Source organism: Dreissena polymorpha, chromosome 10, assembly GCF_020536995.1.
Source record: "Dreissena polymorpha isolate Duluth1 chromosome 10, UMN_Dpol_1.0, whole genome shotgun sequence".
Lineage (NCBI taxonomy): Eukaryota > Metazoa > Mollusca > Bivalvia > Myida > Dreissenidae > Dreissena > Dreissena polymorpha.
The window spans coordinates 2,837,314-2,863,715 of record NC_068364.1 but is presented as its reverse complement, the minus strand read 5'-3'; the positions used below and the strand labels follow the sequence as shown (position 1 = coordinate 2,863,715).

General features: G+C 33.5%; 1 protein-coding gene across 1 annotated transcript; it reads right to left on the bottom strand.

The window, feature by feature from the left end:
- Positions 1-9,194: 9,194 nt before the first annotated feature.
- On the bottom strand, positions 9,195-22,334 carry LOC127848839 (cysteine dioxygenase type 1-like). The gene is made up of 5 exons (XM_052381496.1): positions 21,745-22,334; positions 12,503-12,620; positions 11,252-11,372; positions 10,871-11,040; positions 9,195-10,084 (listed from the first exon to the last, which is right to left on the bottom strand). The coding sequence occupies exons 1-5, from the start codon at positions 22,074-22,076 to the stop codon at positions 10,037-10,039; spliced, it is 789 nt and encodes a 262-aa protein (XP_052237456.1). The 5' UTR covers positions 22,077-22,334; the 3' UTR covers positions 9,195-10,036.
- Between the last annotated feature and the right edge of the window lie 4,068 nt (positions 22,335-26,402).

The following is a 26,402-nucleotide window of genomic DNA, read 5'->3' as shown; positions in this document are numbered from 1 at the left end:
TCAGTTTTAAAAGTGTTTGCATGTACTTCGCTACTTATAAACCGGTATTGTTCCATTTTGCTGACTGTCGTGGATTTCACGTTCTGCAACATTGAGTTCGTGTCAGTCGTTTCGATTGATTGATAATGTACTGTAAAAACGTATGGACTCTTAAAGGGTGTGTATGTATTTTTGATAAATCGTTTTTAGCGAATGCTTGAAAATAATTAAAATAAAAGCAACGTAATGTTTCATTTATTGAAACCAACATAAATGTTAATACATACGGTAATACAGTCTTACCGTAATTAAGTCACGAGAAATTTAAACTTTGATGAATAAAAAGCTGGGAAAAAACTTCAGAATAAATGATGCCTGAACACTGGCGCAATCTCAGCTTTATATTATTGCATAGTTTTCGCAAATTCGAACAGAAATTGACAATAAATGGACATGCACTCTATTCGGTGATTTCCCATTATTCGGTGCAGATATTCATGCGACAAATCGTCACATTTTAGGCTCTTCATCGAAGACGATAAACTCGTCGGTATCGATGTGTTGCCAAACTGTTTTGGGACTTTTGAGCGAGGATATACGATCTTATAACTTTTTTTATCAAAACACATAAAACGATGAAGAATAAAAAACTATAATAAAAGTGCAAATGTTAGTCGGGCACAAAATAAACGGAAGTAACTTTTTTTTAATAGCACATGATTATATGATGTGCAGCAGAAATCCCGTTCATGTACGCAAGGTATTTACTATAGTTGGAAATCCCCATTATCTGTGCAGACTCGTTCATTGTGCTATGATGTTTATACAAGTATTATGTTTTATTGAAAATAAAATACGAAACTTAAAAAACAAATAATAAACAGTTTTATTGAGATTCTTATTTCACATTATCCGGCGTAACTGCTTAACCCAGCTTTTTACCTTAAATGACATACATAACGACAGCAGACCCCATTCAATACACGTTCATTTATTTCATTGGTTGATTAGAGCATAATCCCTCAGAACATTGGCAATATCACAGCGTCTTTGTATTTTAGAATATCACAATTTTCTTGTCAGATACGTTTTGTTCATTTTTGTGTGTGGATATCACATAAAATTATTGGTATTACAATTAAAATTGCACATTTGAATGACCATTTCGAAACTGTATTAAATTTGAGTATCAAGGGTCTAGAGTTTGTCATAAGGTCCCAAATCATGACAAACAAAACTGATCTTTGCAAACAACACAATTACAAATGTCCGATTCAATGGCAAAATGACAGAATCGACTCAAGGGGGGGGGGGGGTTACCCTATATGAATGTGCTGTATTTTTAAAACTAAGTTTCATCTTTTTAAGCACATGTGGAGTTTGTGTTAATATTGTTTTAAGTTATGATAGATTGTAAATCAATGTCATTTTCTGCCTATGATGTTTTTACAAAATCTCACCCATTGTAGAAGCTAAATCTCACCTCTGTAGAAAATTAAAGTTAAATGTTTGTATTTTTAGTGGCCGTTTGATTGGCCTACTTTAACAAGTCGAACTTAATTTCCTGTGACTGCAATATTAAATACATTCAAAGAGCGGACAACTGCAGTATTTTCCGTATTTTGTTTTGTTTATTTAATAATTAGATACGAATTAATATTTGTGTATTTTCGTATTTAGTTTGTCGAATTTAATACGCTAAACGAAACAAATACGACAATTTCGCGATATATTCTTAACGGAGTGCGTACTTATTCAATGTTAAACAGGATTACAGTTTAAGATAAAATATCTGTAAAACATTTATAGTGTATTCTTGATTAACGGTATCTCGACATTAATTTATCATTTAAACCACATATATATTACATTACTTATAAATTGGATAATGCATATATAAAGTAGGCTATGAGCTTGTATAGGCTTTATTGCTGCATAAATGCTGTTGTAAAAAATTATATATTTTAGAACAATATCAAATTCAAACTCAAGCCAGTGATCGAAAACCGTGTAAGTAAATATATTAAGTATCAGTGATCTATATCCGACTGGAAACAACCCAAAACGTATGCATTTAAGCTACTAACACAAAATATCTGTGCGATACCTAAATTCAAACTTCAAGATATAGGGTGGAATCCGGGTTTTTTTTTGTTGCGTAAAAAAACCCTGTCTTTGACCAGATTGGCCTCATAAGCAATCGGAAGCTAGCATGTAAGTAACTTAACCACAATTTTTTTGTGCAATTCATCCATTATTGAGTGAAAACTGATTTCCTGTATTTAGTTAAAGTGACCTTGACATTAATCCGACTGACCCCAATTGCAATCCAAAGATATCTTAATGCAAGTTTGCAATATTTAAAGTTTTATCAAGATATATCCATGTAAACTGTATGACGCCACCCGCCGTCATGCCGCTAACTTATAACTATGATTTTCAACTTGTCAGAAATCTTCCAACCTAACGACCTGTTTTTCTAAAAGAAGACTAACAGAATCGCAACCAATTGGAAGTCCATTTACAAGTACATCAGTATTCTTATTTCATTACAACACACGTTATTTCCGCTCGATAATTTAATATTCATCGCTGCAATAAAATAAGATTTATAGTAGCAATTTAATACTTATTGGTCGTAAAGTTGCGTCATTCATAGGTCATTGGCAATGTAAAATATGTATATTAAAAGATTGCCACAATTTCCTCTCTTTCTTAGTCAAAGAATCATACATTAAATAGTGAGTGGCGACGATTTATTTCAACGCAACTAGGGCGTATAGCCAAGCATTATTAATCGTGGTGGTATTTTATACGCATGTACTTCGTCTTTGATTTAAAATAAATCTATGACTTTACGATCACAGAAACTTGACTATTCTCTGTTATATGTGATAATTCAAAAAATAAATGCGTTTATTCCATTTTATCTTTTTTTGTATGCGTCTTGTTTTCAAGGAGAAATAAATATTGTGTTTGTTCTTTGAAGTTGCTTTTGAGTATTTTTATTGAATGCTTGTTCTGCAATATCGAATTAAACAAAGAAAGTTAAACAAATTTAAACGATTTTGGAATGAACATGGGCAATCACTCTGGTGCTCCTTTCCTGATATGTCCCTTCATCGAAATGATCCCTACATAATGATAAACTGTGCAATTAAAGGTTGCATCGTAGTAACTATTGCGGCCCTCAGCCCCAAAATGATTATTTTGCATTGTGCTCGCAAAAAGGTATGTTACTTAAATGTTTGTTCTTAAACATGGACCATTCTGTCTAACACATTTCCTTCCGTTGGTAAAGTTTGACGAAAAGTATATTGCACCAAGTCCATTATTTTCTCTGATTCGACCATTTTGTTACAATCTTAAAAATATTGTTATGAAGTTACTTTTTAAGAGAAATCCTACCCGTACTGTTAAACTTGATTCTCTTTGCAGCAATCGATATGTACATAATAATATAACAAACGTGTAGCATGTGTTTCAATAATTAACGGAATTATTGTATTGAAGACGTTCCCTTCATTTTTTGAAGTTCATTGTTAAATAGGCAGTTATCTTGGAAAATAATGTGTTTAAAACGGTTTATAGTTTAAAATAGAATGTTTTTAAAATATATTTTATGTTACGGTGTTGTTATTGTACCGATCCTTAATTTCATTCAAGTTTTCGTTTCCGATTGTGTTTACAGCACTTTGTCAAATCCGCTCAATTAATTTTGCATATATAGAATGTGACTAGCAGTTGGTCTTTTATGTTTCTGTCGTTGAATAGCCTAACTGAAAAGTGAAATATCGCAAGCATAGTTTGAAAAAGTAAAAAAAATACCATTAAGGGTTGACTTTAAATCCTTAAAATAAAAACAATCAATATATATGGCATGCGGGAAAAGACCGTTTTAAAACACTATTTCTCCTTGCCAACATTTGTGCGATATGTTGTCTATATTGTCTTTATAAGGTGTAAACTAAGTTATATTCTTTTTTAATCCGACCAATTGTTTTTTTTGAGCGACCATTTTTTGATATTCCAGTTTGAGTGTTTCTTAATTTATTTATTTATTTGTGCTGGTCTTTGATCATATTCACTAAAGTAACTTTTAAAAAAAGGTATGTAATATGGAGAATTTGAAGATTTCTGCATAAATTTGCATATTCTTATTAGTGGGTAAGCGTAAAAAAAGTTAACAAAAAAGTAAGCCGACCTTTGTATATTAAGTTTTGGACAATGCATGTGAAAACAAATTACGTTTTTTTCTTGGCCTGATTTAAATTGTTATCGATGTATACCATGTTTTAGTGCAGGCATGTAAACAACCCATGCCTAATCTATATCGCAACGTGACCATATTCCAACGTAATGTCCATAAAGTGTTCCAATAAATACAATAATATGACGATAAGCCCACTGCAACACTAAAACGCCCTTTGCTATTTAAGGTCAATTATAAAATTCACCAAATTCGACCTCGCGAAACTTTTTACCCGATTAATAGTCGTTTTGTCATCATAGGAATCGCCTTCAAAACACATGATACCTCTCAATATCATTATTTTTAACTCGGTTAAGCAAATGTAAAGAAATAAAACGACTGTCACTATTTTTAGATTTTCTAAAATATTATCGTTCATCTCGAAGTGCTTAAAATTTCATAGTTTTGCTATTTAAGTCTGATGTTCAAAAATCGAAAACATGAAAGCCGGTATTCGCTATGCTCTCTACTCGGAGTTACGTGCATTGGAGTTTAAGTATATTTATAGTATAATTATAAATACACTATATACATTCATTCACGATTTTTTAAAGAATCTGACAGCTTATACTATTTGAACATTAAAACGCTATGCTCATTAATTTTTTTATGTCCATTTAAAAGTACATCAGTATTCTTATTTCATTCCAACATAAGTTATTTCCGCTCGATAATTTAATAATCATCGCTGCAAAAATTAAGCTTTTAATATAGTAGCAATTTAATACGTATAAGTCGTTAAATAACGTCATTCAAAGGTCATTTGACTTGTATAATATATGTATATTAACATATTGTCAAAACTTCCTTTCTTTCTTTGTCAAATAATCATACATTAAAAAGGGAGAGTCGAAGATTTTTTTTAACGCAACTAGGGCGCATATCCAAAGATGATTTATTGTGGTAGTATTTTATATGCATATAGATCTCTACTTCGTCTTTGAATCCACGAAAAACAATTCATCACCAGATTTCAAACTTTGTATACATGGTTTAACAAGTCAAGCGCAATAAAATGTAGAAAAATAAACTAGACAAAACTGAATCTAATATAAGCAATAACATAAACACAAAGTGAAGTTCACCAGCATAAGAGAAACGCGTACTGTATTTAATGAAGCAAAGTTTTCTTATGTATCATTCCATCTATAAACCATTATGTCGAAACAATTGCCTCATAAAATATTTCCTGTAGATCTATGTGTCGGTGATAGATCGCAAGGTTATCAACCTCGTCCCATTTCTAAAAGATATCGGGTCAATAACTGATCTACGACGTATTTAGTTCGTACACCATATTATGGTGTACGAACTGGTCCGGGACGGTTTCCTGGAAACTGTCCGGAACGGTTTCCTAAACTGTCCCGGACGGTTTGCAGGCATAAATTTTAGTACGGCATAGGTTCTTAAGACCATAGTCGGACAGTTTAAACCGTCCCGGACAGTTTACTAAACTGTCCCGGACAGTTTAAACCGTCCCGGACGGTTTATGCGCACGAACGGTCCAAAACTTTCCTAAACCGTCCCGGACAGTTTGTAAACTGTCCGGGACAGTTTAGTAAACTGTCCGGGACAGTTTACAAACCGTCCCGGACGGTTTCTAAACTGTCCCGGACAGTTTAGAATAGTTTTGGACCAGTTCGTACACCATATGTATTAACCCTTTTGTTCAGTATAGTATTCGATAGTCAATGGCAACACGTGTTTGATATTTCGAGTCCTTATGTCAATATACCAAATGCAAACAGACTGCATAAGTGTAACACGGGTTCGACAGAAGTGAAGCAATCCGGCTAATCGGATAATGTTATAGTGCATTGCCCTGGGTAACTTTGATAAATATCAACAACTTCTAAGTGCGAGAATATTTGTTGTGTTTATACTAAGCGGAGTAAACTTTAAATTAAATTAAAGTTCGACTGACGTCAACTACTGGTGACGCACAATTTGGTACAGGACATTCAAACGATTGACGCACTAGTACAATTCAAGTCGACGTATCACAATTTTACAGACACACTTATTTTATAAAATATGTATTCTATTCGTGGACAATCATGTGCTGTTATTGAGGGGGAGGGGAGGGCAGAATACGCGAAGGAAACCATATCTCGTAGAGCAAAAACTGATTATAGACTTATTTGCATTGCACAATCGGCTTTTCTGACGGTTCAGAGGAAGCGCTGCAATCATGAAGCCACGTACACACTTTTCGATGGCTTAGAGAGCGTATTATTTATCTCAAAAACAGATTTAACCTTGCTCACTCAGTGTAGCTGCAACATGTACATTACACAGAGCGATTCCGAAATGTTCGTCTGAAACGAGTGACGTCATGCTGAGAGTTCCAGTTAAAAATAGAAACGCCCTGGATATCGTACACGCGCTATTAAATCTCTAAAGAATTACGTAATATTGTACTTGGAGCATATTAACGTGTTCATGTAACTTCAGTAACACGTGGGCCATTATGACCCTATGGGCACGCCCTTGTTCAAGAAGACGCATAGATGAGATCTTATAGACATGCTTTATAAAGAGATATATTTGCAAACCTTTTACTTCAAACTATGACTTTACGGTCACAGAAACTTGACTCCGTGTATTCCATTTTTTCCGTTTTGTATTTGTCTTGTTTGCAAGGGGAAATGAATATTGTGTATGTACTATGAAGACTGCTTTTGAATATTTTTTTAATGCTTGCTCTGCACTATCGAAATAAAAATAATGTTGGACAAATTTAAAATTTAACGATTTTTGGCATGAACATGGGCAATCACTCTGGTGCTTCTTTCCTGATATGGCCCTTCATCGAAATGATCCCTACATAATGATAAACTGTGCAATTAAAGGTTGCATCGTAGTAACTATTGCGGCCCTCAGTCCCAAAATGATTTTTGTTTGCATTTTCTCGCAAAAAGACATGTTACATAAATGTTTGTACTTTAACATGGACAATTTTGTCGCACACATGTCCTACCGTTGGTAAAGGTTTGATGAAAAGTCCATTGTTTCTCTGATTCGACCATATCGATACAATCTAAAAAATATTGTTATGTAGTTACTTTTTCAAGAAAAATCCAACACGTTCTGTTAAACTCCATTCTCTTTGCAGCAATTAATCGATATGTACAAAATTAAATAACAAACGCGTAACATGTGTTCAATAATTAACGGATTTATTGTATTGAAGACGTTACCGTCATTTTTTTAAGTTCATTGTTAAATAGGCAGTTATCTTGTAAAATAATGTGCTTAAAAACGGTGTAATGTTTTCAAAATATGTTATATGTTACGGTGCTGTTAATGTAGCGACCCTTAAGGGACCTTTTCACGTTTTGGTAAATTGACAAAATTAAAGTTAGTTCAGATTCGCAAATTTTCGTTTTAGTTATGATATTTGTGAGTAAACAGTAATACTAAACATTTACTATGCTCTCAAATAGCCATTATATAAATCTTTTGACGATTTAAATACCTGAAAATTATAAGGCGTTGCAACGCTTTAACGATTGAATAATTTGGAGAGTTCTGTTGTCGTTAAATTTGGTGACACTACGAGGATTGCTTATATAATGTATAAAATATAAAATACATACCTCGTTGTATGAGCACTGATGGCCGAGTGGTCTTATTGGTATATTTTTACCCCAGGACTCAAGGGGTCAGTGGTTCGAGCCCTGATACGGGTTACTTATTTTCTTTTTCTTAATGTTATTCTTTATATTTTACTGGAGCTTTTTAGATCCAATGTTTACATTTATCCATATAAAGCAATTAATGACAAACTTCAATGCATGCCAAAATCTGTGAAAAGGCCCCTTTAAACAAAATTATTTATTTAACGGTTGACTTTAAATCCTAAAAATAAAAGCAATTAATATAATTTATATTATGTGATATGCGGGAAAAGACCGTTTTAAAATGCTATTTCTCCTTGCCAACAATTGTGCGTTATGTCCCTTTCATACCGTCTTTTATTAAAACTTGAAAAGGGCGGATAAAACCGGTAACGATAAATCATGTAAATATTATCAACAGATCAAAGTACATTACAAACCAGTTGCGTCATGACGAATAAAATCGTTCGCGTCTTTGCCTTAAAATGTCTGTCAAGTAAGCCATAGCGGATTTAAACGCGGAGATTGTTTTTCCATTGCTTACAGACTTTACAAACGATTTGTTTCTTGTCTGTTGACATTCCAAAAGTTGGTGAAATCTGCTGATAAATAACCGAACTATTCTAAACACGTTGCGTTAGATGTGGTAAGAGCGGAAGGTGTCGTCCCTGATTGGCATGTGCGGACTGGGAAGCGGACAACGAGCGAGGCATGGTATTGTAATGCGCATGGGGGGGGGGGGGGGGGGTAGAGGGATAGGGTAAGGGGTCGGGTTTGGGTTAGCCTTAACCCTAACTTTAACCCTAGCCCGATCCCTAACCCTTACATAACCATAACCCATGGTTATCTCCCCTATACCAGGCCTCGCTCGCTGTCGTTGTCCGCTTCCCGTGCGGACTGCATTAAGCACTGTTTTCACAAAGCAAAATGTTGGTCATACTTATATTTGTGTAAGCTGTTAATTAAGCCGTAAAATTAATTTGTTGTGAAAGCTTTGAAAATACAGTGCTCTGGACCCCGTCTTATCAATCTCGTACACAATTTCAAATAACGAGTGAAGTTTTAGCTAACATCTAGTGAATTTTATGGTCAATATGTTCCTAAAATGACAGGCATAATGAATAATTGTTTAGTGAATAAAATACAGTCAATATCGGAACACTAATTAGTTTTTGTTTCATGTATGCGGCAAAATGATCTTGATTTTCGTGACGTCATACTAGTATTATCTTATGTAATTATCCTTCTGAATTCGACATCGTATGCACAATGTATGCAATATATCAACTTAACATCAATATATGCTTCATTATTACAACATAGAAACAAAACAAAATTCACGCTTAATGTTTTCTTATGTTGTGGGACACGCACATTTTATTTTCCAAAAATCTACAATACTTTTACAGCTGCAATAAGCCTAGTAACAATAATATTTCATGACAAATACAGAATACAGCAATATTTGCTTTTGATAAATAAAAATCAAACGTATTGACTCTTTATTCTTAATAATCCATGCATTACACATAAAATACATTAAAGGATTAACAAAATCGATACACTTATTTACTATGAAATTAAATAAAAAAAATCACACAGTTTGATAACAGTATAACAAGCATAATACATTGACAAATCACAGGCAATAAAAGCAGTAACAAACAAACCTATGTCAGAAATCATAACATGAAAGGCAATAAACAAGACAAAAAAATGACCAAATAATGAACATACTTTAAAGATGCACATTGATAGTATTTGTCTAAAATGAATAAAAAATCAAATTCACACTTTTCAAGTTTTTCACACACAACAAATGCTGCACCAAATAGCAAGTAAAAGATAACAGATAATCATTTTTGAGCATTATGTATATGAGCAGTAAATATGTACATGGGCATTCAATCTTTGATGGTATCCCTTTGAAAACAAGAACACACAAATCCTTTGATTGATGATAAAATATGAAAAGAGAACAACCTTGACAACTTGTTGGCAAAATTTTACTTTTAGTAGCTGAACTGTGCATGCCTTCTAGTTGTTGAGCTTGGATTTCTTTTCTTGTACATCTAGTTGTTCACTGGTGACCTCTGTCTTTTTTTCACCATGACATCAAGAGTCATGTGGTTGACCTTTGACCATTGTTTTTTTACTTGAACATCTAGTGGTTGGCCCATGACCTCTAGTTGTTTTCAGCTTCGATAATGGTGCATTGTCCGCCTGTTTTTCCCTTTAAAAACAGTTAAGTGAATCTGATTATCACTTTCATCAACTTCCAAACAATAAATGTATTGGTTCTATTTCATTGTACCCAAAATGACCCAGTTTCAAATTTTGCCTCAATATCAGTTGGGAAATGTTCTGACCATGTTTCATGAAAATTTGACATCAAAAGTTGTTGTTTTTTAAGCCTTTAATATGTCTTACTTTAAAGCCAGAAAAAAAAGTTCTAAAATAGTTTTGAAACCAAAAAACAACAACAAAATATCTTAATTGCATTGAATAAAGTCTGATAATGTATTCCATTTAAAGGATAACTATCACATACATTTTTCTTCTATTAAAAATATTAGTGAATTTGTAGAAAATGAACTGTTTTTGAAATGTGCAGTTTTTCATGTTTACACATACAACAAGTTTTAACATTCACTATCACACATCTGGCAGCTGTTTTGGATGCTTTGCTTGCCAAAGTATGAACTATACAATCAAAGATTTTTTTAAAATTCTTCCTTTGATGCCAAAATATATAAAACAAGGTATAATGTATAGTTTTCTTTAGCATCTTCATTAAGTTTATAAATCAAAGTGCTAAAAGACTTTAAAATCAATTCCACAAAAGTACATCTTGTCTTAAAAATAAGTCTGTTTTAGTTACTTTTAAAAAAATCTAACAAAAAATCAAGTACATCTTAGTATGAAATCAATGAATTGGCTTTCAGTTCTCATGTGTTACCATTCTTTAAAACTGACATATTTAAAAGTAAAGAGTAGTAAAATAAAAAATGTAACTCACAAATGGGGTCCTCTTCCCAAATTTACTCCAGAATGTTGTTTGTGCCTTCTGCTGGTGGCCAGTTCGCTCATCAAATATTGTGCATTCATTAAATGGGGGAGAGTACAAGTGCAGTGTAACCGCTTTGTCAGTGTGACTTGGGTTGGAGACTCTGTGAAGACCTAGTTCGTCTGAAATCATAAAAGTTAAAGTGTGATGTGTATGTCAAATGTATGATACTAGTAATAGCAATTAGTTTCAGAATAGCAAGATTTAAATTGGAACAGAATTAAAAGGAGAAATGCAATCATAGAATAAAGTATATAAAGCTTTAAATAAAGCTAAAAATGGACTATTTTTACATGTATGGTTTAAAAAAAGTCTTTCTCTAAGGTTACATACCGCACATATATTTGACCTCGTTTCTTTTGACTGTACCAATTTGTACAGGCGTCATAGCGTGTTCTGATTCGGAATCTGTCGGCCATTGAAAAAGCTCCTCCTCTACAGCCCCATCAATAACCTGGAAAAAACACAACTTTGCTGATTAAACAATGGCTGTTTGGAAAACATGCATGCCCCCCATATGGGCTGTCAGTTGCAGTGGCAGCCATTGTAAGAATACGTTTTTGTCACTGTGACCTTGTCCTTTGACCTAGTGACCTGAAAATTAATAGGGGTCATCTGCCAGTCATGATCAATGTACCTATGAAGTTTCATGATCCTAGGCCTAATTATTCTTGAGTTGTCATCAGGAAACCATTTTACTGTTTCGAGTCACTGTGACCTTGACCTTTGACCTATTGACCTGAAAATTAATAGGGGTCATCTGCCAGTCATGATCAATGTACCTATGAAGTTTCATGATCCTAGTCGTAAGCATTCTTGAGTTATTATCCGAAAACCATTTTACTATTTCGAGTCACTGTGACCTTGACCTTTGACCTAGTGACCTGAAAATCAATAGGGGTCATCTGCCAGTCATGATCAATGTTCCTATGAAGTTTCATGATCCTAGGCGTAAGCATTCTTGAGTCATCATCTGGAAACCATGTTACTGTTTTGAGTCACTGTGACCTTGACCTTTGACCTAGTGACCTGAAAATAAATAGGGGTCATCTGCCAGTCATGATCAATGTACCTATGAAGTTTCATGAACCTAGGCCTAAGCATTCTTGACTGAGCTATCATCTGGTGGACAGACCAACTGACGGACGGACCGACCGACGGACAGACCGACCGACTAAGCAAAACAATATACCCCCTCTTCTTCGAAGGGATGCATAAAAATATTAAAATTAAGACCAACCAAACAAGCGTTAATTTTTATTTAACTCTAACTCTATTTAAAACAAAGATGTAGAATTTCACATATTGGTTCACCTGTTAACACTTTGATACGTAATTTGACACATTTGTAGTCCCTTAAAAAGTTCATTTTAATTACAGACCTTTCTCACTAGTTTGAAAGGCTTTATTTCTTACCCTTAGATACTGATGAGCAGCAAAGAGCATAAAACCTGGACCGAATGCAATTTAACACCAGGCTGTTCTGGTTTTATGCTGTTTGCACATAGCCATTTTCACTTTTCTTCTGAGTGGGAAAGGGTAAAAATTTAATGTTTGTTCAATCTACTAGGAATATTGACTCACCTTTAAGAAGCAGTGTGAGTTGGCATGGGAGTGAATGCTGGACCCCTGTGCTTCATTCCAACACAGAATCATCAGGTTGAATCTGCCATTACCCTCGTCTACAAGGTTCCTTGTGTATCTGGAGGAAAACAACAGCAATATTGGATCCACAGAGCAAAATATAAGGTGATATATGTGAATAAATTGCATATAACAGTACAAAATAATAAAATAACTCTCCCCACACATGCAAACACACCACTAGTTGTATGAATTTTTTTAAACCTATTTCTTTCATCTCTGTTGTATTGAAAGCTCAGTAAGTCTTATAAAAACGCCCTTGAGTCCATATCCTGGGTAGAACCTGTACAAAATGTGGGCAGTGAAGCTCACTGGCTCGATCCTGGTTGCTCTATGGACACCACATCCTAGTTGTTAAATATTTTAACTATTTCTTACGGTGTTGGAAGTTTCTTGTGCCACACTTAATAAGTATATGAGTAAAATTCTTAACTGCTCGATCACAGCAACAGATGACATTTACAATGTATAATGTTTTATTCCCTATATAATGCCATATGGGGTATTACATGGGGAACATTTCCCAAGATGGTGGGACTTTAATAACTGTTTATTTATCTCAAAATTGTTGCTGTTTTTATATTTCCCTGCAACAGCTTGCTGGGTATTTTGGATTCACAGTGGGAACTTATACGTCTCTCCGAGGGATCAATCAAGTTTACTCTTTGTACTCTTTGAGATTTTCAACATTTCAAATTGGGAAAATGTAAAAGTTTATGTATAATAAGGTTTAATGTTTACTTATTTTATCAAGTGGAAAAATGTGTAAAAGAATTAAAGATTTACATCCCATGAGCTTAGTATAAAACTACAATAAAACTCAAAATAATAATAAAGATTATCCAACTGATTTAGTAACAAGATCTATGTTTGTGAAACACAATGCCCCTTACTGCGCTTTAAAGTAGCTATTTTAGAGAAAATTGTTAAGTCAAAGGCCCAAAACTTTGCCTCAAATCAATGACAGGACAAACCTCATCTGTAAGTCATGTAGGTAGACTCACATACCAAATATCAGCTAAATATCTGAAAGCGTTTCGTAAAAAACACACTGGAAAACGGTTATTATAGAGAACATTTCTAAGGCCAAGGCCCATAACTTTGCCAAAATTCAATGGACTGGAATGAAACTCACACTTTATCTGTAAGTCATGTACATGTACATGTAGGTAGACTTTTTATATACCAAAATTCAGCTCAATATTTGAAAGTGTTTGGTAAAAAACCTCCGGAAAACAGATGCCGGACGGATGGATTGACTGAGAGTCCAGCTGCTATATTCCACCCTACTGGGGGCATATTTTTTTCCAGATATTCACAAGGAAAAATGATAACCTTGACAGAACAAGATCATGAGTAAAACATAAGGTTACGCATAGCTAGTCTGCTCGGGTGCATTTTTCTTCTATTCATTTTTTGATATCTGCAGTTTCTATTGAGTTAAAATCTGCGAACATTGTTTATTGTGCATTTCAGTGGGATAAAATATGTATGCATCAGTTTTTGCTGGGATTTGCATAAGTTAATTATGTAAAGCCTTTTGTTACTTTATATCAATTTCAGAAAGAAACAAAATAACAGAGCAGTAATTCTATGCCTCAATGTGGAGCAGACATATTATCAATGCAGAGCATTAAATTACACACTGAAACTAGTTTTGCAAAATATGGTAGTTATTGGAGCTTAACAGTACTTATTTGAAGACTGGGTACAATAAGACCAGGGGTTTTTCTGCCTATTTTGGGAAAAGGAGTCTGACCAAATTGGGAATTTTTTATCGACAAAATTGGTCATTTTGGGAATTTTTGTTTCGATGAAACGGCACATTTGAGAAAAATTGTGAATTAATCATGCTTAAATAATTCAGTGGTTTAACAAATAAATTTGTTTTTATTTGTTAATTTGTCTTCTTTAAGTAAACAGATGCAATATTGGGCATGTTCAACGTTAATTCAAGTACTGCAGTTTTGTTTTTCAGTTACAGTTACACTCTGTGATAAGAACTGAACAGTCAAAACCTTATAGCAAATATTTTTGACCATAACAAACACTGGTTAGTCACACAAGTTATAAGACACTTCATTCTTTGAAAAAAAAAAAAAAAAAATATTTTTTTTGGAAATTCGGAAAAAAAATATAATTTCGGTTTGGGATCGGGTCCGTCTGCTTTGGGAGTGCCTCCGTTGTCCGGAGGCGCAGACAGTGCTGAAAAACCCCTGAAGACTGAATACAAGTATAAAGTTCAGTACATTTTTATAGCATTATATGAACACTATCAAAACAAGAGCTGTCAGAGGACAGCGCGCTCGACTATTCCAGTGCTTAACAGTATAACGTAACCCATCATGGGGGAAATTGTTCATATTCAATAAGGTCAAGGTAATATAGTCATATTCTAAGTTGAAGAGGACCATAGTTGAAACATATTGATCCCTTAAGTTATGGTTTAAAGAAGTTGTACTTTATAGACGATTCTGACTTCAGGTATATTTTCCACAATCTATTGAACATTTGTAAAGACATAAAACAAACTAATAAGATTTTATTGATAGCAATAGCTTGAGAGGGATGGTTGGACTGTCCTTCAATAAAATAAATAAATATTTGTGGGTTTTTGTTACCATTTTTTTTTTCTTGGGGGGGGGAGGGATGTATAATGTGGGGGTGTGGTCATTTATTAGATGATCTTTCAAAAATAACGACAAGACAACGACGAGCTGGCTATGACAATTATCTCCGGTTTTCTCCGAAAACAGCTAAAAATGGCTATGTGTAAACAGCATAAAACCAGAACAGCCTGCGAGTGACTCATCAGTATCTAAGGGTTAGAAATAAAGCCTTTAAAACTTGAACCTTGTAAAAAAGATCTTTAATAAAATTTAACTTTCTAAGTGAATACCAATGCATCAAAATACGGTATCTAAGCGGTTAAGGGCTAAGACAAGTCACATTGTCTTTACAACAAACCACTTTTTATGCTTGAAATTTTTGTTTGTGCCTTAAAGACAAATCACTGTGTCTTCGAGCCAACTACTTAGCCAAAAAGACTTATCACTATGCCTTAACAGCCAATCACTTACTTAAAAACAATTCACTATGCCAGCAAAAATACCTATCACTCTGCCTTTAAGACCAATTACTATGCAATCATTGTATACCAGTGAATTACCAATCAAAGGAAGATCATTTTGTTTTGCTTAAACAGATGACAAGTATTTAATGTTTAATATTTATAAGGTCTTAAGACCTACAGGAATGATCCTTGTAAGAGTTCCAGCTGTCGATCCCCATTGTAGCCAATGGCCAAAAGATCATATAAATTGCAACAGTTTTACAAGGTTTGTGATTTTTCAAACCAAAGTTTTGTCAGGGTACTAATTATTTAAAGGGACTGTCAACCGCGACGACTAAGAAAGAAAAGTTGTAAAATACAGTATTTTTTACAATAATTAGTTTATATTGATTAAAATATCACGACTGGTATATTACATTACTGAAAAAAGATGTTAGTTTTTCATATTTTCAGTATATTCCGTAATAAATTTTACTGGGTATGTCTACCAGGTAACTTAAACAGTTAACTATAAATAACGCCAGTAGATTGATGATCATCGTCACATGGTAAACCTAGGAATGCAAATTGTGCATGCGTAGTGAATTGTATTATGTTTTATATATAAAATGATCAATCTACTCGCGTTATTTATATTGTGTATATCGTTATGTCACCTATTTCCACGATGTACTTTCAATTTCACATTGCGAAATTGTATTTCCAAATATCCTGAAAATATTAACTTTTTTGAAGTAATGTAATATACCAATCGTGAAATTTTAATCAATATAAACTAATAATTGTTAAAAACTACGGTATTTTAGAACTTTTATTTTTTCGTCATTCGTGGTTGACAGTCCCTTTAAGAGACAAAATCAGCTCTATTGAGCAGCCAGTTTATGGCAGTCACAGTCCACTTATTGGAGCAGATTTAGCCAGTGGAAATATGCCATAAGGGCATGTTTGTTATCAGATCATCACTTTTAGGCCTATTTTGCAGACAAGAGTGCGAAGAACAGAAAGCTTATCTCTGACATCACAATGTCAGTTTTCTGCTTCAAGATCTGATTATAGTATATAAATCCATATAGAATTTTATAAAATACAGATACCCGGTAATGTTATTGACGAATCAATATTCTATTTCTGCCATGTTTTTTTCTTGAAAATGAGTATAAACATTAACTTGCTTTAAAAACAAGCATATGACACATATGTTTACTGTCAATATGCATTTTAAACAACATGAAAATTTTATTTTTCATTTTTATCAGTGCCACCATAGTTCCTCCCTGAAAAGCTTGAATTTTGAAATAAACTTGAAATGTCATGATAAGTGTATTTTCAGGAATTGAAACTAGCCCTTCTGGCAACAATGCAAAGTCAATTTCATCAAGTCTTTAATCTTAACAAAATGATTTGCCAAAATTCACTTGATACTTTAAATAAACATAAAAAAATTGTGATAATTTGAAATTTTTCAGTTATGGATAAACTAGAGACGTTAAGGCCAGAGTTTAATTATTTTCTGTTTTCTGGATTTTTTTTGAAAGTTTTAGTAGGAGGAGGAAAAATAAATATAAATAAAACCCCATAAAAGTTTCATAGGAAAAAAAATAAAAATAAAATAATAAATATCAAAATATTTTATTATTGAAAGTTACTCAAATCAGTTAAAAAAAACTACATGTAAACTTGCTAGGTATTGCCAGACAGTCCCCAGTAAGTATAAAGTGTGAGGGGTCTCAAAAGTTCAAAAACATAAAAAGAAGTTAAATGTTTTAAGTACATGTAGCAACCCATATATAAATTTTAACTCACAAAATCTTAAATGTTTTGATACTAACTAACTTAGAGATCTCATTAAATCCTGCTCAGAATCAGATCAGTTTGAATTATTAAAGGCTCTATAAAGGTGAAGATCTATAATTATTTACCGATTTTTATATATTTTTTCCGTATTTTATATATAAAGGTTATCAAAAAACAATATGTATATGCTATTGGACATTACCATAAAAATATGAGCAATACAACTTGTTTTGAGCTCAAAATACAGTGTCCTCCAAGTCAATCGTGTTTACAATCAATCAGTTTATTTACATCGCTGTTTACTCGGGAAAGTGAAAGTGACTCAGGTCACCAAAAATATATCGTTGATTTTCAATGTTTTCTGGTATCACTCACAAAGTATGTCTTTTCTAATAATGGTCAAAACGTTTGTAGTGATCTTATTTGTTACTTTTTGCTGGTAAAAAGTTGTATTAAATAGAATTAAAAGTGAATGTTCTTTTGACAATTTTTAGCATACGTACGTCACCGCTTTGGGGCTACACATCACGTTAGTTGCAAAGTTGTTAACAGTTCTTTCAATTATGAAACGGGTATATCTTCAATACTTCTTGACAACATTGCACCTCAGCTGTGTTATTAGCATTTTTTATGCAAGAGTAACTGAAATCCGGTAAAAATTAGGCAAGTTTATATGCATAATAATTGGATTTGTCACCTTTATAGGGCCTTTAATTTATCTCATTTTCTTTCAAAGGTACATGTATGGTAATTTGAAAATTAGGAAAAATAGCAATGTTGGTGATTTTTTCCCTTATATTAAGCTTTCAAGTTGTTAGTCATTCGCAGATCCGCGTTTTTATAACTTTTGTTGTTTTTTTCCTGTATTTTTTTCTATACCGGTACATGGTACAAAGTTGAAATTTGGCATATTGATCGCATTTTTCCTGTAGATTACCATAAAAGAATTATTTTCTTGATCACAAATGGGTATAGTACCCTAATTGTCATTGAGTGAAAAAAAATTTTTTTCCATAAATATATTGTCGAAAAGCATAACATCACAACATGTGCTTTTACATGTAAATGGTGAACATCTTTAATAAGTCAATACTACATTAAACAAGTAAACTGCAATAATTTAAAGTGCTTACATATGCTAGGATTCAATAAAACAAAATAAAATAAAATCTCAATATTTCAATACTAAAACATTCAAGGACAATTTAGAGAATTATTTTTTTAGTTCCTTTAATTAGAAATAACCCTTCCTCTTTCTACGGCATATATTTGCACAGAGCCATTAGCAGTTTGCACTGAGTCGACTGACTCACCAATTGTTTAAACAGTTTTCATTTTTACACACACATTAAAGTCTTTTCTCAGTAATTGTTCAACAGTTTAAAAACTATGAGCTTTCTTCTTACTACTAACTTCTTTTAACACTCAATAACAATGTTTACTTTTGATGTCTGAGTTGATGGGAGCTAGCACATTCTTACAGTCATTATTTAACATACAGAGCATTTCTACAAAATGTCTTAAGGTATAACCATTCTTCTTTGTGCGGTTGAATATTTCAATGATGATTCCATTTGTCAATGAACTGGGTTTTTCAACTTGCTTGGTTCTGGATGGGTACTTTGCCTGGACCTTCGGCATCGGCACAATGGTAGAGAGGCGAGTCAGGTTCGTCACACTGTGGGACAGTTGACCTAAAACTGCAAATTGTGTCTGCGCGCAATTAACTTTCTTCTAGATTATTCCACTCTATTTTTGTCTTAGGGAAAAAATAGTATTTATATAGTAGGGTTTAACACTTGATTTGTATGAAGCACATAGTTTTTTGCTAGAGCAATTTTCAACGATGTCATCTGCTTTTAAGTCTGAGAAAGTCTTAGGGGTAACTCTGCGTTTAGATTGCTGGACTGGGGTAAGGAAGTCTTGGCTAGGCATGGCTGGTACCTGCCCTAAACCACCTTATAGAAGAAGATAAGTCCGTTGGATGCGGATACCTATTTCTCATTTGCGGACAATAATTTTAGTTATTTAAGTTAGACTTTCAAGTTTTTAGAACTACGTTCGAAATTTTTAGTCATTTTATTCAACGTCAAAGTCGGGTACTATTATCTCGACAAAGGGTGGTCCTACGTCAATTTCGAAAACATTGTAGTAAAGTCCAATCATTCGTGAACAAGATGACGTCAATCTCATGAATATTCATGATGTTTGACGTATCCGCAGTGTAAACACACACATATCGGTGCAAGTAGTCCGAAATGACTCGGTTGCGATATTTCTTCTCATAAATTTCTCAGCATATTTAGTTAACATTATGAAATAATAGTGAAATAAAATTTATATGCATGATAAGATAAAACATTTCTCTTTTAATATATTTTTTTTAAAGACCACTTTTTTGGATACGGAGAACCACGGACTCTAGATTACATCAATATCATCAATATACACTCCGTGAGAAAAAAAAATAAAAAAAAAATATTTTTTTCTGTTTTATTTTTATTTCACTTTTCGGAAAATTGGATACGGCGCTCACGTTAAACAGAAGATCAAAAAACTCTGGCCTAAGTATACTGTTAATGATCCAGTTCATACAGATGTATAGGAGAATCTATCAGTATTGAGTCAGGATTCTACGTATCTAAGCACAAAAGGGTTAAAACAAAGTTAAGATTTATCTTTATTAATCATTTTATTGCTGTTATTCGCACCTAATATCATCATTTGACAAAAGAAATGCATAAAGAAAAAATCAAAGTATGAAGGAAACTTCCCTCCCAAACCCACCCCAACTGTCACAGGGCATTTGAAAAAACCTGTGAAAAGCACTGTTTATATGCATGTAGAACTATTACTGTACAGTCAGTCAACCAGTTTAGAATCACCTGGCAAAAAAAGTTAATTCTTTTGACCACAATATTTTCTTTCGGGATATAGTGTCAATGCGAGAAGATGTAAACGTAAAGGGTAACATTTATTTTGCATGATAACAGGTCAGGTTAGGCCAGACAGCATATGCAGTTTTTTGTCAAAAATAGCCAATTAAAGCTCACCATTTGGAAAATTATTAAAAATCATTCAACTTTTAGAATTAGTATATCAAAACATTTTCAAGGCATTTATTTTCAATCAGGAAAAAGTTTTTTTTTAAATAAATAAGTCTTCTAAATCCGAATGCACATTTCAAAACATTACTCATTCAATCAGTTCCGGTTAACTTTTAGCTGCATTTATCCCCCCTGTAAGCATATTACAAACACTTTCTTGCTAAAACTTTATGAATTTATTCCTTTACACTTATCATTTTGTTTTTATTGGGGTATAATGGAAAATTAAATACAAATTAATCAGAACTGCTGATTATCCGGAACTGGTTGACAAACTTTACTGTTTTTGCATAAATAATGCAGCGCCCTCACACTACTTGGGGGGAAGGCGTCCGCAGCCCTAAGGAGGGGGAATTTTCACGGCGTTTCCCTTTTAGGGGGATTTTTTACTTACTCTCTCTTTATTACATTTGTACATGTTTGCACTATATTCATTGCATTTTTCATAATTTAGTATGTTTGCAAAAATTAAATTGAGATATAATAATAATGAGACACATCTTTCTATAAAAAAAATATTTATTTTTTTTAAAGGGGGAATTTTTCCCCCCAAAAGGGGAAAAAAGTATACTTTTCAGGTGGGGTACTGCCGCCGAATTTCGGCGGCAGATTTAAAGGGGCCTTTTCACAGATTTTGGCATTTTTTAACTTATTCATTAAATGCTTTATATTGATAAATGTAAACATTGGATCGTAAAAGCTCCAGTAAAAAATCAAGAATAAAATTAAAAAAAGGAAAAGAACATTGCCCGGAGCAGGTTTCGAACCAGTGACCCCTGGAGTCCTGCCAGATTCCTGAAGTAAAAACGCTTTAACCTACTGAGCTATTCCACCGAGAACACATTCTAAACGTATTTTATACCTTATATAAGCAATCTTCGTAGTTTCACAAAATTTAACGACAAAAACAGAACTCTCCAAATTATTCAATCGTTTCGCGTTGCAACGCTTTATAATTTTTAGGTTTTAAAATCGTCAAAAGATACATATAATGGCTATATTAGAGCATGGTAAATGTTCAGTATTACTGTTTCCTCACAAATATCATAACCAAAACGAAAATTTGCGAATCTGAAACAACTTTTTTCAATTTTGTCAATTTACCAAAGCGTGAAAAGATCCCTTTAATAGATTGAGGGCCCTGTAATGTATCACACGATTTGCAAGCATATTTAATTATTAAATATATTATACATTTAGTTCTTTACCTATGCTGATCAAACTTGGCAAACTTCTTCCAGTCCCTGTGGTTACTTTTATACATCGACATATAGTTCCGCACAAAATCAACATTGATTTTCTGGTGTGCAAAGATTTTATGCAAACCGTCAATCAGATCACTCAACGTGGAAGGAGCTGGAAGATCATTTGTATTACATCGTCCATTAAGTATGCATTCCTCGTTTCCACAATTCACATCATGTTCCTCAATATCCATTTCTTCATTAAACAATTTATCCGAAATATCGCTATCCGAATTCTCACTGTATTTCGTCTGCTCTTCGCAAACTTGCTGATTGTACATTATTTCTTCCGACATTTTTACCCGTAAAGTTTAAATCAATCAGTTTATACTCCTGCTTTGCTTCACAGCCAAAATTAAATTAAACTAAACGTTTATTTACCTCCAAATCTCACAATGTATGCAAATGTAAACAGCGATCGTGAAAATATTTGTTAACGTTCGTGTCTTAGTAAATAAGATTTAATGTCAGGATCTGCAGACGATTATAGCGTTAATCGAGCGTTAATCGCTATCTATCTTACGGAGGCTTCCAGGATTAAATGAAGTATCACGATTGGTCATATAGGGTCAAAGGTAACCAATTAAATCGCATTCTATATATAGACGATGATGTCACTAGGTCATGGTCTGTATGACCCATTGCAAACACGATGATGAAATCGACCCAACCTAAGCGTGTTCGATTTGCCAATGCAAACAATCGTTATCAAGTCGTGACGCCCTATGTTCCCGGACGGTGTGGATAGCTAGCGTTTTTCAATGTACTCATGTTTATCAATCCATGTTCAAATATGAGCATCATACAGCTAGATGATAATGTAATTTCATCATATTTGAAACTTGCCATGCATGTTCAAAGCATTGTTGCGACCACTCTCTTACACTGCGGTTCGTTATGTTGAGGCACGAACGACAACTCTGCTAGGAGAATGGGTTGCGACGTGCAATGCCTTTGGCCCTAACTTAAAGGGCAAACTTAAAGGTCAATGCTAAGATATCAACATGATGCAGCTTTTGTAGAATTCACCATTCAAACGGCAATACTATCAGGCCAAAATAAGTTGATTGTTTCCACCAACAAGTTTGTTGGTCGGCCAAACTTTTTTTTTCGTTTGCTTTAATAATTACACAACATTACACAAGTAATGTTCCACATTGTTGCATACCATTCCTCACATTTATACGTTTATTTTACGAATATGATCTTGTGTAGCAAACCTAATACTCCAAAACATTATCAGCAGTTCTAAACATTCTTATATACAGACACCGTCCTCTTATTAAAAACAAGTCACTTATAGCCTATACAGTACTAGGGATTTAAACCTGATACAAAGAATGCTTAACCTCACAAAAAGCTCGAAATTACTGGGTAATTATCATTAAGGAAAATAAGAATTAACCTAATAACATCGTTCATCAAATGAACAAGTAAAAAAGGAGAGTATGCATTCGTTTAATTTTTATATCATTGCTAATTAATTACTCAATGGTTTAATGACTAGAGCAAAATAATAATACATTTCTTAGACACGGTTTAATTGAATTAATAACACGCATTATCTCAATCCCTTTTTTTACAATATTTCAGGAATTAGCAATTAGCATCGTATATATTGTAAACAAGAAATATCGCTTTTTAAGATATTCGGCGTACATCTTGACTTTGAATTAAAGTAACAAAAAATGTATTTATATAATTAAATTGAAAACAATGATTTAATTGTTGCTGTTTTTTCCCACTTGTTAGTCGCATACAAACCGCATGAAATTTGTTATTAAGTGCACGAATATTCAAACCACACACTATTGTTTGTATAAAAAAAAATATATCACCGGAGATCACATCATATGTGTCCTCACATGGTTACTATGAGTTATTTTTTTCAAACACGAAGAAAATGACATGTAACTATTTTATTTACACGCAGTTTTCTTTCGACACATTCAACTTACACTTTCAGAGCCGCTTCAGGCGAAAATGGGTTTTATGTCGTTCCGGTCAGCGTGCGCAGTTCGGTCATAAGCTATAAAATCACACAAAAAAGGTCTTGTGGTCTTATTAGGTATATCCTGACCAGACTGCTTGACTCGCTACGCTGGACGCATATGCCATAAGACACATTTTCGCATGACGCAAGTGTTTACAAAGTTAATAGCTACTTGTAAATGGAAAATCTAAGCTGAATACTTTTCGATATAAAATTGAAATCGAACTGTGTTATTTATAGCAAATTGACATTTTGTAGTAGCATATTAAGGCTTTCAGGAATGATTTCCCCACGATCTGACCGAGTACGGCAAACATTTGTGGTTAGATAAGTAAACGATTTTCGTCTTATCATGACATTATACTATTATGGAAGTGTTTGTTTTCTTATATGGAAATTAATACTGTGATATCAATGTTTATCGATGGTCCATTATGTATTCCCCGGACGATTTAGTGACCAAGTAATGACCCTGATATTCTGCTAGATGGATTATAACGCGTTATTGTAACTGGTTAAAATGTGTGTCTATGTGTCATATGCACGTGCAAGGAGTAGTCTGAAATTCTTTATACTGAACTGAATGTAATGTAACCGTCTTGAAAGAGATTGGCCCCAATACATGACTGTCCAAATAACGAAACTAATTCTTTACGAGTATATGCCGTTTTATATTAGAATGGTGTAAACGTTCTCTGAGCGCTTCAAAACAGTTCATGACCGGGATATTCGTCCCTGTATCAAAATCTGTGTGTGTCCACTTTTCGAGATCTGTGCCGGAAACCATTTTACAATACTTCGTTAACCGAACACTACTTCAGCAGAAAGATCAGCCGCTCTTAACCAGTTCACAATTATTTTGTTTACCGTATTGCATGAATTAGCATTGATCGACGTTGACACGCAGACACTGAATACCGGTAGGCAACTTTGAACAAAACATACGTAGGCGTTCGCGCAATTTGTCCTTGACACGCAAAAACACGATCCTGGAGATAAGAAATACTTTTTGATTCACCGTTTTGTTTATCGGGAACAACAAATGTGTTAACATAAACAAAGTGTTTAGTTCACAGTTTGTCAAAATAACACGGTTATACAAATAAGTGTCATACATTCGGAAAAGAATGTACACATTATATTAAACAAGCTAAACACAACATCTTACTGAGGAAAATGTAATAAACAAATAATTTTCCTTTATTGATAATCAGCAATCGAAATCTTAATAATGAAAACGCGTATGCAACGCTTTTCGTCGATTACAAAATGTATGTACTCGTATAATGATTACAAATATAGCGTTTAAAAGACGTTAATTATCAGAAATATTTCTATGATTTTGTTTAGTTTTGTTTAATCATATTTTCCATACCCGGGCTACATTTAGTATACATCTACTAAAGAGTACCCGGGTACTTTAAGTAGAACCTAAGCCGAAAATGACCAATCAAGCTATCGTAGTAGCGCGTTATTTTTGCTTCCGATGGTTCTTGGTTAGAATCCTGATGAGGGCTTTTTTCTGATTTAATTGTTATTTTAGACTATACCAAATATATTAGTTTTGTTTCTAAAAACATTTAAATACAAGGGTAAGAGGCTATTGTTTTTTTATAACGACAACGGCGTTTCGGAACAATTCAACAATGCGATCTATTACGTAGATCTGTAAACGAACTTATTTTTATACACAAAATGCCGAATATCAAGTCTAATACAATTATTCATCTTTTGCAAACGACAATATACAAACAATACGTTTCATATGTATAAGAAAATAACGTTTTAAAGAACTATTCTATACCAACACAAAATTGTCCCTTTTACTCAATTCACAAAAGTTGATTGCTGCTGTGTGATGTCATAATAGCCTATATATCACGTGCATGTTCACGTGTTTATATGAGTCGCGTTCTGAGAAAACTGGGCATAATGCATGTGCGTAAAGTGTCGTCCCAGATTAGCCTGTGCAGTTCGCACAGGTTAATCAGGGACGACACTTTCCGCTTTTACGACATTTTTCATATAAATGAAGTCTCTTCTTAGCAAAAATCCAATTTAGGCGGAAAGTGTCGTCCCTGATTAGCCTGTGCGGACTGCACAGGCTAATCTGGGACGACACTTTACGCACATGCACTATGCCCAGTTTTCCCAGAACACGACTTATATGCATTCTTGGCCATTATAAACCCAACTTTTGATATGTTTTTTTTAGTTTAAAGTTAAATTAGCGAATATAATCAAATGGAGAAAATAATGAATATTTCAGGGACTTCAGCAAAATTGATTAAATAGCCATTATGGATAACCAAAAAAATGTTTACATTCGGCACAAAATGGTCAATCGGTTCAATGGAAAAAAAACAACAACTGTTTGGGTCTTTGCACTTACTTTACCTTTTAACATAATAATTATTTGCGTGATTAAATGTAATACAGCGCCATGTCACTCGTTAGCAAAATTGATTAGATGGATGTTTTCAATGTTTAATATTAAACACACAAAAAACAGAGCATGTAAACTTGCATTATATTTCTGATATTGTTTCAATATAACTATTTATTTTATTTCATCTGGGCAGTGTGTCTGGAGAAGAAGTGCAAAATAATGTTAAGTGCGTTTAAGTGT